Source organism: Diabrotica undecimpunctata, chromosome 3, assembly GCF_040954645.1.
Source record: "Diabrotica undecimpunctata isolate CICGRU chromosome 3, icDiaUnde3, whole genome shotgun sequence".
Taxonomy (NCBI): domain Eukaryota; kingdom Metazoa; phylum Arthropoda; class Insecta; order Coleoptera; family Chrysomelidae; genus Diabrotica; species Diabrotica undecimpunctata.
Genome location: NC_092805.1, coordinates 61,756,831 through 61,768,459, shown reverse-complemented (window position 1 = coordinate 61,768,459; position 11,629 = coordinate 61,756,831). Strand labels below are relative to the sequence as shown.

The following is an 11,629-nucleotide window of genomic DNA, read 5'->3' as shown; positions in this document are numbered from 1 at the left end:
TGGAAAAACAAAAATGATGACCAATCTCGTCCCCAATGAGCTAATAGAAATCGAAAAGTTGCCCATAGAACTTGTGGAAAAATATGTGTATTTGGGTCACGAAATAAGGTTAACGCGAGATAACCAAACATGCGAGCTACTCAGAAGAATAAGTCTGGGTTGGGCTGCATTCGGAAAAATGAGAGACGTATTTAAAACAAATATACCGATCCATTTAAAAAGAAAAGCTTTTAACCAGTGCGTTCTACCAGTCCTCACATACGGAGTAGAAACCTTAACTCTCACAAAAACATTAGCCGAAAAATTGAGAAGGACACAACGAAAGGGAGAGATCAATGCTTGGAATAAGCTTAAGAAATAGAATAAGAAACGAGGAAGTTCGTAGACGAACCGGAGTGGAAGACATTATCGAACATATTACAAGGCAAAAATTGAGATGAGTAGGACATGTTGCAAGAATGAAAGACGATAGTTGGACAAAAAAATTGCTTGAGTGGAGACCACGGGCTGACAAGTGAAGCCGAGGAAAACCCCCAACGCGATGGACCGACGACCTCAAAAGAATCGTGACCAATTGGATAGTAGAGGCGCAGAACAGAAGCAGATGGAAAAGTCTAGAGAAGGCCTATGTTCAACAATGGACAACTCAGGGCTGATTGATGATGATGATGATGATGATTGGTTTGCTTCATGACAGCGATCATGATATTTTTTTCATAAAGTGGGAACTGTGCGTAGATCAAATCATTGCCAAATACAACAATAATATGGGAGGAACGGATTTATTGGACCAAAACATCTCTACATATAGAATTGGAATCCGTTCAAAGAAGTGGTGGTGGTGTATCTTCACATGACTTATTGATGCAAGTATTAGTAACAGCTGGATACTCTACTACCACTACCTCAAAATTTCCCCCTAGATTTCAGAATATGTATTGCTCAGTCATATCTTAAAAAACATACAAATGCTCCGAAGCATGAAGGAAGACCCAGTTCTTTGATATTTTGTGTCTCGCTTAATAGAATCTCAGACGATCTAAGGTACGATCTAAACAATCACCTTTTATTATTTATACCTAACAACAAAAGGCGTCGCTGTGCAGGAGAGGGGTGTAGCAGTAGTACTCGAACAATGTGTAGCAAATGTGATGTCGGTATGTGTATTGACTGAAATTATACTTTTCATATAAAGACATTCTAGTTATAATAGAAATTTCATTTTGTTTCTTAAGAACTTTTTTAGCGTTTACATTTATGTAACACATATTTTTTGTTAGTTAATAAGTTTTTGGGTTAAAAATTGTCTATTATTATACATTTTTAATAAAAATATATCGGTTTCTTTAATAAATTACACAAAAAATAAATATAAATATAAATAAATCTCAAATAAACCAAAAATTATTGAATCTGACAGAACCAAAAAACAGATGTTTTCAGCTTGTTTTGCAAAAACGGCAAATTAAGTTTTGTTTTAACAAAAAAATCCGTTCGGCACTTATTATTAGAAATAATAGTCCGGGAGATAGCATTGCAAATACAAAAGTCACAAAAGCCAACTGCTGCGATTAAGAAATTTTGCTACGCCGAGCTTTCCTCTTCTTGTCTGGAGTCTCAGTCAGAACTTTCGGGCTCTTAGTCCCCTTACTCTACAAATCACTTAACCGTTCACTACTCACTTCAGCATTAGCTATTACAATGCGCCTGTCACAGATGAGAACTTCCACACCATCTAGTATACCTGCCTGAAATCCTAGTCAATATAGAGTTCTCTGAGCATTCGTAGGCCGCTACGATATACCTATACGTAACTTATAAGTGAAAAACTTTGTGTGTCCAATATAATTTAAATTGTTTCTTGCTATTTTTTATGTCGTTTGTAAATTGTTGACTAGACTACTTATTTATAAAGAAATATACTCCATAATCAAATTAGATATATAAAAATATCAATATGTAGAAGAAAGAAGAAAGAGCACTAAAGGTACACTATGTTAAAAGTTATAAATTCAATAATCTCCGACATTTAACACCGGCCCTGTGGTTGGTTGTTGGCGATCATCTACAAAGGTAAATTTTCCTTTTTGAAGCTCAGTTTGCAGCAGTTCGTTTTTTTCTGGGTCGACGATTGGGAACATTGGCAATGACCCGGGGTTATTTTTAAAGGTTACGTCTACGTCAGATCGTGGAAGCGTAATTGTAATGGTTATTTGGTTACAATATCGATTTAAGGGGCATTAACGGACTTTTCGTTTTATTGTCATCGACTATTCAAATTGAAAGTGTTAAGAGTCTGATCACAGATGCATAATTAAATATGTTAATCTTTCATATATTATTTGACAACAAAATAATAATCAAAATAAATATTATTATTGTTGCAATATCGTATAGATTATTATATAAATGAGCTTATTAAATACTGCACAAAATCTACGGGATGTTCGTTTTAGCTGATTCTTATAATTCAAAATAATCTTTAGAGCTTTATGATTTAAACCTTCAGGATAATAACGTTTAATTACTTCATTTTTGTACACTAGGGTGTGTCTAAAACTATTTTTTTTTATTTTGAAGTTGTAATAGCCCGGAAAAGTTGCGAAATATTATATACAAAAAAAAGTAAAAAATATCCAAATTGGTTAACATATTTCGATGGCGCTTAGGCCCTATATTTTGACAAAATATGAAAAAACGTCATTTTCTTTAATATTATTTTATTTATTTACATTTTTATTTTATTTATTTATTTATTATATTATTTTTTTAAATTATTGAATAAGATGTTTTCGTAATGTAGTAGTTAACGTCTTCAAATAGAGCATATAAAAAGTGTATTGTAATATGGTTTAGATCAGTTTATATCTTCTGATCGCTCATAAGCTTCAAAATTTGTAAAAATATTGAAAATTTCACATTTTTTTGAATTTTGTTTAATATGTTTAATATAATTTTTTTAACGTAATAGTTACAGTATTTTTATTGTTAGATATAAGAACATTACATTTTATTATGATCTGAATACATGAACAACTTCCGATTATGCAATGACCCCAATATTATAGAAAAACTTTACCTGAAAAAAAGTAGTTAGGCCTATGACATCATGGTTAATAACGGTGATAATTTTTCGACTGTTCTAACAACCATTCAAATTTCGTCATTTTGTGTCAACTGGAACAATTTCACCCAATCATGTCAACATTAGACTGATAATTGCATTCAGTGCAATTTGCAATCCCTATGACACCACGATCGAGTTTGACAACTTCATTCAAATAAATTTCAAAATGTCACGTTTCGGCAATGAGAATGTTCAAAGTATAAATGCGCTAATCAAAGAAAAAATTCCCAGAAATACAACCTACAGTCACAAATATATTTGGGAAATATAATTTTTTTTTTCGAAAAATTATCTGCCGAATATCCCTCGGACATTGATGAATGCCTCATAATTTCATGACAAATTTCTCAAGCTCGTTGCTTGGTAACAGCACGAAGCCGAAGGAACCAAGGAATGTTATCAAGGAACGAGCTTTCGATTGACATGAAATTATCTCGTCTGTTATCAATGTCCTAAGGATATTACTACTGATAACAGGCATGGTACTTTTCGACTTTAACATTTAAGTTATAGTATCAATAATACACTTACTTTTATAGAAAAACAGAGTTCTAAATAAATAGTCCATGTTAATTAAGCTTGTCCATTTTTACTGTTCTCTAGTTTGTAGCTAAAAATATTTTAACCCTGCTGTCCTGTTCGGGTCTATTTGACCCAAAAAAATTATTTCTTATTTTACAAATTATTACGCGGCGTAACGTTTTGGTATTCCGTGACTTTATTACCTAATCTGAGGTCTTTCAATTGCATATGAGATAAAACTTCAACTTCCTGATTTTTTTGATAAAAATTAAATTGTTACCTATGATACGTTCGGGTCAATATGACCCACATATTTAAACCGTTAAAAATTTCCTGTATACGTATGTTTATTTGGCAGTGTTTTATATTTTCTAACAGTGTTTGTTAGTCATGTAAGTTTATAAATAAAAACCAGTTTCTGCAAGCTATAACTTGTAAAAAATTTGAAGTGTGCTGGACGATGACAGGTAAAAGGGTACGTCATGTAGAAGGAAGTGGCGGTGATAGACAAGTCGTAGGACACTGATGATATGTCAAGCGCATTCATGCCATTCATATACATTTCAGTCTATTTTTGCATGTTGATAATGTCGCATCGAAGAACGCTAACCGAAGATGAGCTGCGAGAGCTCGCGAACGTGTCAGACAGTGATGAATACATATCAGAAACAGAAAACCATACAAGTAGTGAGAGTGAAGAAGAAAGTAGTGATAATTCTGTTATTCCATTCTACGTACCACATCCTGTACAACCTTCTGTAACAGTTCCTTCGAAAGATGGTAATATTCAGTGGTCGCTTGATCCTCCTCATCAACGCGGTCGTTTTTCTACGGCCAATGTTATAAATAATGCTCCAGAAGTTACAAGGTACGCATGTGCACGAATTTTCGATATCAAAAATTCATTTGACGTACTCTTTTCTGACATAGTTGCAAACCAAATTATTAATATGACAAACATGGAAGGCCAGCGTGTTTTTGGAACCAACTGGAAAGACTTGGATAAAATTGGTTTTCAAGCATACATTGGTCTTTTATTGTTAGCTGGAGTTTTTAGTCCCATGGTGAATCAACTAAAAGTTTGTGGAATGAAGAAACTGGTCGTATATATGATCGCCATATTTCGAGCAACAATGTCCCTTGAAGTGTTTACAAAAATTTTGCAAGTGATACGTTTTGATAACAAGATTACTAGACAGGATAGGAGATGATTAGATAAAATTGCTGCAATACGTGAAATTTTAGGAAAATGGGTGGAAAATCTACCAAATTTTTTTAACCCTGATGAAAATGTTACCATCGACGAGCAATTAGTAGCCTTTAGAGGTCGCTGTCCCTTCAAACAGTACATTCCAAGTAAGCCAGCGAAATATGGCATACAAATGTGGGCTTTATGTGACACCAAAAGTTCTTATGCTCTAAAATTGCAGATCTATACAGGAAAAGAAGCAGGTGCCGCGCTAGAACGAAATCAGGGAATGCGTGTGGTGTGCGACTTGACTAATGATTTGAAAGGCCACAATATTACTTGCGATAACTTTTTTACATCGTACAATTTAGGCCAACTTCTTCTAAAAAGAAAAAATACAATGCTGGGGACTATAAGAAAAAATAAACCAGAGCTTTCAGCACAAATTGCGAATAAAGAAGTTCATAGTTCGTATTTTTACTTCACGTAAGATACCACTGCTGTTAACTATATTCCTAAAAATAATAAAAATGTTGTTCTTATGAGTACTTTGCATCATGAAAAGGCTATTAGTGACAGAAATGACAAAAAGCCCCAAATTATTTTAGATTATAATTCCAGTAAGGGAGCAGTGGATACTATAGATCAGCTTGTTGGTACATATACATGTAAGAAAAAGACAAATCGCTGGCCCATGATTGTTTTTTATAATATGCTGGGCATTTTTGCCTACAACGCGTTCGTTTTATGGACATCAATAAATCCCCAATGGAACACCAATAAACTCACAAAACGGCGAATTTTTCTTGAGGAATTGGAAAAAACACTGGTGAAACCACTTATCCTTTCCAGGAAAAATTTACCAAGAACCAAAGACTCACAAGAACTGGTAAAAAGGACACGAGCAGAAGTGAGTAGAGAAGATGGAAATTCTAGTTCGTGTGAACCGTCTATGAACAATCCAACTCCACCTGCTAAACGATCACGCTGTAAATTTTGTTCTAAAAACTATAATAAGACTAATATTTTATGTTGTATATGTCATAAACATATTTGAAAACCCATTCTTTTTATTACTGTCCCAGTTGTAAACTGAATTAAATTTTGTAGATATTTTTTATTAGGCTTTCCTGGTTAATGAAAGAAAAAAATACCTTTTGGTTTTGTTAATAAGGTTTAATTTACATTAACAACATCATTTTTGTTTAATTAACCATAATTTTTTGTTAGTAAAGTTTTATTTAGCACTATTTTATTTCCATTAAGGAGCGTAAGCCATAGTTGGGTCATATTGACCCGAACGGTACATTTGTGTAGTTGAATCGAACGGGACAGCAGGGTTAAAGACGGATTTGTTCCTAAAGTTAAACATGGATGAGATTGGACATCAGAGTGATTCTTATAAATTCGTCCAGAGATTCATCTCCACAAACTTTTCCCGTGGCTTCTGTGACGAGTTCTACACAACGTTCAACGGCCTGCGTGTAAACTGGGAATTGCTTGAAAATAATGTTCCAGTTACGGATATAGTCACTGTCGATGTACGATTTGATCTTGTTATTACTTATTTCTGCAAAAAATGGTGTAAAAGATAATTCACAGTCCATCCAGTTAATTATTTTATAGTATATTTGTGCATTAAAGTTGATTTTTGGTGGCGTGAATGTTTTTACCCTTTTTCATCTTGCATCTATCTATCTTACCTTCAGAAATCTTCGCAGTCTAAACTGTCTTATCTGGTTTTTGTTATCTTGAGTCATGGCTAATAACACGTATTCAGGGTGAGCAAAACAAACATTCCGTTGGATCACAGGGTGAATAAAATCAAACAAATATTTTGGCAAATACCTGGTAGATTGTATAGCTTGGTAGAAAGTTTAGGGCCGTAGGTAAAGTGTTGACATGTCTTGACACTAAACCAAATTAGCATGTATGGTTTCAATATAAATTAAACTGGTTCTTTAGTTTCTGATGAGGGATTTTTCTTCACTTATGTACAACCTGAGAGTTCCATTTTCTTTTTTAACCACTTCGAATGTGATAAGTGCCCAGGATCCCGTATAACCAAATCTTCTTTACAGATTTCTATTTTTATTGCCTTTAAAATATCAAGAAGGTGTTCTTGATCTTTACTAAACACGTTTCTGTCTGTCTGTGGAATCTGACAATTAATTCTCTGAAAGTTGGAAATCACCTGTTGTTTTTGGCAGCAAACTAACCTTTCATCGATTGGCCTGTGGATATATTAGGCCCTCTTGTTTTTCCATCCAGGTGCTGAAACATGTGACGGAATGGCAACTCATTGAAATGAGGAAGGCAAATTGTCCATTGTAGAGGTTTCCTTAAGTAAAATTTAACTCAATCAGACCATTTTTCCAACTTGTATTGAGAACATTACCATCAGATCCTATAACAATTAGATTTTCAAAAAAAAACTACGCTCAGACAAGTAAAAAATTACAGACTTTACAACATCTTCAGAACTTCCAGAATTTGAAGTAACGAGGACAATGTAGAGTGAGTCGGGATTTTCTCAACGATTAATGCTTTGGCTTAAATATTCTACAAAACCTTTTTGACTGAGCACGTGTTATAGAGAAATGAAAACTGCACGTGTTACAGATCAAAACAAGAAGATCAAACTAAACAGAAAATAATACCCTGCAATCACAATTGTCAAAAGCAGACTAACGATAACAAAACAATGCGGGATGAGTGAAGCGTGAGTGGGCGTGATCCTAGGAATGCACGAGAGCTTTTAAGGTGTTGTGCGACGGGGAAATATTCAACTGAACTTGCTCAATTTATGTGAAAAAAATACTATGGATAGTACATTTAAATATTACTTATTTATTAAATACCAAAAATAGATAAAAATGTGCAATTTTCAATATTTTTGGAGCTTATGCACGATCGGAAGATATGAACTGATCTCTTAAACAGAATATTTGGAGGCTCTATTTGAAGACATGACAAACTATGTATTACATTACAAATATGAACTGTACGTGTGTACTGTGTGTGAGTGCTACCTCACTTCAGTAGCAGGTAGCACTACAGTAGCAGGTAGCACTCTTCTACAATACCAGTAAAAGACAAGCTGCTACAGGGATTAGTGACCCTGCCTTATGCTAGCTTCTGGTTCTCCCTCCTTCCGTGCCTGGGGGGAGGGGCAGGTCCTCATACCTTTTTCCTATCTCTTTTTTTTAAAACTCGCACCCTCATCCTATCCTCTACCAACTCGCACTGGCCAGCGCGGTAGAGTATGGCTAAAATTCAAGCATGCTTGACACGACAAAAACACGGCCCTCAGTCCCCGGCAGTCAGCTGATCCTTGGTCAAGGTAGCGATCAAGAAAAACAGCAAACAGAGGATGCGAAGAATCCCCGGGTGAGATCAGGCTACCACGGACGACGACAGATATATATCGCCACGTACAATGTAAGAACACTGTCATCTGAAGAAAAATTACTGAAATTAGAAGAGTTACACATAAAATGGAACGTTATGGGTCTCTGTAAAGTAAGACGCGAAGAAGAAGACTGTATAACTCTTAAATCAGGGCATCAACTTTTCTATATGGGAAACAAAAAAAAAGTAGGAGGAGTTGGACTTCTTATATATAAGAGACACACTAAAAATATCCAACAACTTAAAGGTATCAACCCAAGAATTACTACTCTCTATACTGAAGCTTAACAAAAAAACCGGCCTTAGGCCTATGCACCTACATCTACACACTCGGACGAGGAAGTGAAAACCTTTTATGAAGACCTAGAAAATGTAGTAAAACTGGCGCCTACGACACACAACCTAGTAATGGGTGAATTTAATGCTAAGTTAGGACGTAAACTAGACGGGACCGACGTTGCAATATGTCCCTACGGATTCGGGCAAAGAAATGAACGAGGCGAAATGTTTTTGCGTTTCTTGGTACGAAATAGCCTCTTTGCAATGAATAGCTTTTTCAAAAAAAGTCCCCAAAGAAAATAGACCTGGGCAAGTCCAGATGGAGTCACCAAAAATGAAATTGATTTTGTCTTAACCAACAACAAAGACCATGACGGTCCATGATGTAACAGTTCTTAATAGCTGTTCAGTGGGAAGTGATTATAGAATGGTAAGAGCGAAGATCGTGCTAAATCTCCAAAAACAAAGATACAAAATGATAACAAAAACACACCCAATAGGATGGAATCCAATCGAAAACACCACATCCTTCGGAGAGGAAATTCTAAGATGTCTAGAAACAACAAATATAGACGTTATGGATGTCGAAACCTTAAACGATAACTTAATAAAAGCTATTAAGAACGCAGAGAAAAAGTTCAGTACAAATCCGAGGAGAAATATGGAGGAAAAAATCAGTCAAGAGACAAAAAGACTCATGGAGACACGAAGAGAACTTAAGAACAAAAACGATACGAATGCACGCGTACTACAACAACTTTATAAAGATATTAATAAAGCAGTGAGAAAGGACGTACGACAATATAGCACAAAAAAGATTACAACGGTTGTCGAGGAAAATAAAAGTTTAAAGGTGCTGAAGAGATGTCAAGCTCTAGGTAAGAAGAATATTGTTAAGCTCGCAGATCGAACTGGAAAAGTGGTAACAGATAAAGATAAGATAATTACGGTAGTTGAAGAATTTTACACAGAATTATATAGAGAAAGGTGTAAGAAAGACGGCACCAAGTTGAGAACAGTCCAGAATGTGGATTCAGAGGATATCCCAGAAATAACAATCGAAGATGTCTCAAAGTCATTAAATCGAAAGAAAAACAATAAAGCAGCTGTTGATGACCAAATCGTTATTGAGGCAGTTAAAGCAGGAAGAAACACAGTATTGAAAGCTGAAAGCATTGACACAATTATATAACTTATGCCTTTCAAAAGAGGTTACACTATCTCAGTGGAATAAAGCTGTTATAGTAGTCATGCACAAAAAGGGAGATATAACAGAGCTAAAGAACTATATACCTATTAGCTTGTTATCTTACGTTTATAAGTTGTTTATGAAGATAATAACTAATAGGTTGATATCAAAACTAGACTTCTATCAACCTTGCAAACAAGCAGGATTTAGAGCTGGATACGGAACAAATGATCATTTGCAAACCATGAAGTCGTTGATTGAAAAAACCATTGAATATAATAGATACCTGATACTTGTCTTTGTCGACTTTGAAAAAGCATTTGATACAGTCAATCAAAGTGAAATGCTCCAAGTTCTAATACAATGTAGAATAGATCACCGATACATATCCCTCATCAGACACATCTATCAGCATGCTACAGCCTGTGTAAGACTTAATGAAGAGACTGGGACCTTTCGTATTGAAAGAGGCGTTCGGCAAGGAGACAACATGTCTCCTAAATTATTTACAACTTTGCTAGAATACGCTTGTAAAACAATAGATTGGAACGAAATTGCAGATGATATCGTTATTATTGCAGACAGCTTTGATCACTGCCACTGCATGGTCTTTGATTACTGCCACAAAAAGAGTTGGTCTTGAAATAAATTTTTCAAAAACACAATTTATGATAAATTTAGTCCACAACAAAAACATCTCAGTAGAAGACAAAGATATTGAGCCAGTTAACTCCTATAAATACTTGGGCCATGAGATCAGAATAAGTCGAAACAACCAAACAATCGAGCTGAAAAGAAGAATAAACCTCCCTTGGGCTGCATTTGGAAAGATAAAGGATATTTTTAGGTCTAGGATTCCAATGTGTCTGAACATAAAAGTATTTAATCAGTGTATTTTGCCAGTGATGGAAAGAATAATGTTAAAGATTTCTCTACATGATACAATAGCCAATGCTACTATACGCAAAAGATCAGGAGTAGCAGACGTTATTGAAAGGATAACAACACTAAAGTGGAACTGGACAGGTCATGTAGCAAGATCAGTTGATGACCGGTGGACAAAAAAAAATTTTAGAATGGAGACAACTAATACAAGCTAACAGAAATAGAGGTCGATCCCCAACGAGATGGACAGATGACATAAAAAGAGTGACTACAAATTGAATTCAGATGGCGCAAAATCGGACTAAGTGGAAAAGCATGCGAGAGGCCTATGTTCAGCAGTGGACGTTAAAGGCTAGTTGATGATGATGATGATTACATTACAAAAATATCTAATTTAACAATTTTAAGAAATAAATACAAAAATGACGATTTTTCTTGCATATTTTGTCTATATAATTTGTAACTTTTTCGAACTATTACAGCTTCTAAATTTCTAAACTGTTTTTTCGACCCACGCTATATGTACATGAATCATTCTTTACGAAAAAATGGTATTGAGATATCTCACGTGGCTTAGGTCAAGATTCGAAATGGAATGCTTGAGATACCTGGAGACAAGGTTTGAAATAAAAGCAATGACAACTTCGCATACTTCTCGTTTGCACATTATTCCGACTAAACACGGGCTATATAAACAGTTTATATTATTTCATAATATTATTACCCAGATATAAGCCATAAGGCTCTCACTACCTCTAAGTAGAACACTCATTTATCAAAAATACCTCAGGTATCACATGAATAGAGCTCTAGTGAAAAATCGGTGAAACAATTTTCTTTCGCATCTGGATGTTGAGAGCAGAATCGCTTTTATCATGATCACTTAAAAGTATTAACTAAGACCCAGTTATTTTATGTTTATTAGGAGGTCCTATGGACGTACACCAGTAAAAGGGAGAATAATAGGTATCGCCTGGATACTTTGCATTTTTTATTGTTCTTTTTTGTTAACTGCTATCTTAAGAAC

At 34.8% G+C, this 11,629-nt stretch overlaps 2 protein-coding genes across 2 annotated transcripts; both read left to right on the top strand.

The window, feature by feature from the left end:
• The first annotated feature begins 8,120 nt into the window (after positions 1-8,120).
• On the top strand, positions 8,121-8,537 carry LOC140435823 (uncharacterized). Its single transcript, XM_072524540.1, has one exon. It carries the CDS (start codon positions 8,121-8,123, stop codon positions 8,535-8,537), a length of 417 nt encoding a protein of 138 aa, XP_072380641.1.
• A 361-nt stretch (positions 8,538-8,898) lies between these two features.
• LOC140435822 (uncharacterized) lies at positions 8,899-9,720 on the top strand. Its single transcript, XM_072524539.1, has one exon. It carries the CDS (start codon positions 8,899-8,901, stop codon positions 9,718-9,720), a length of 822 nt encoding a protein of 273 aa, XP_072380640.1.
• The last annotated feature ends 1,909 nt before the right edge of the window (positions 9,721-11,629 follow it).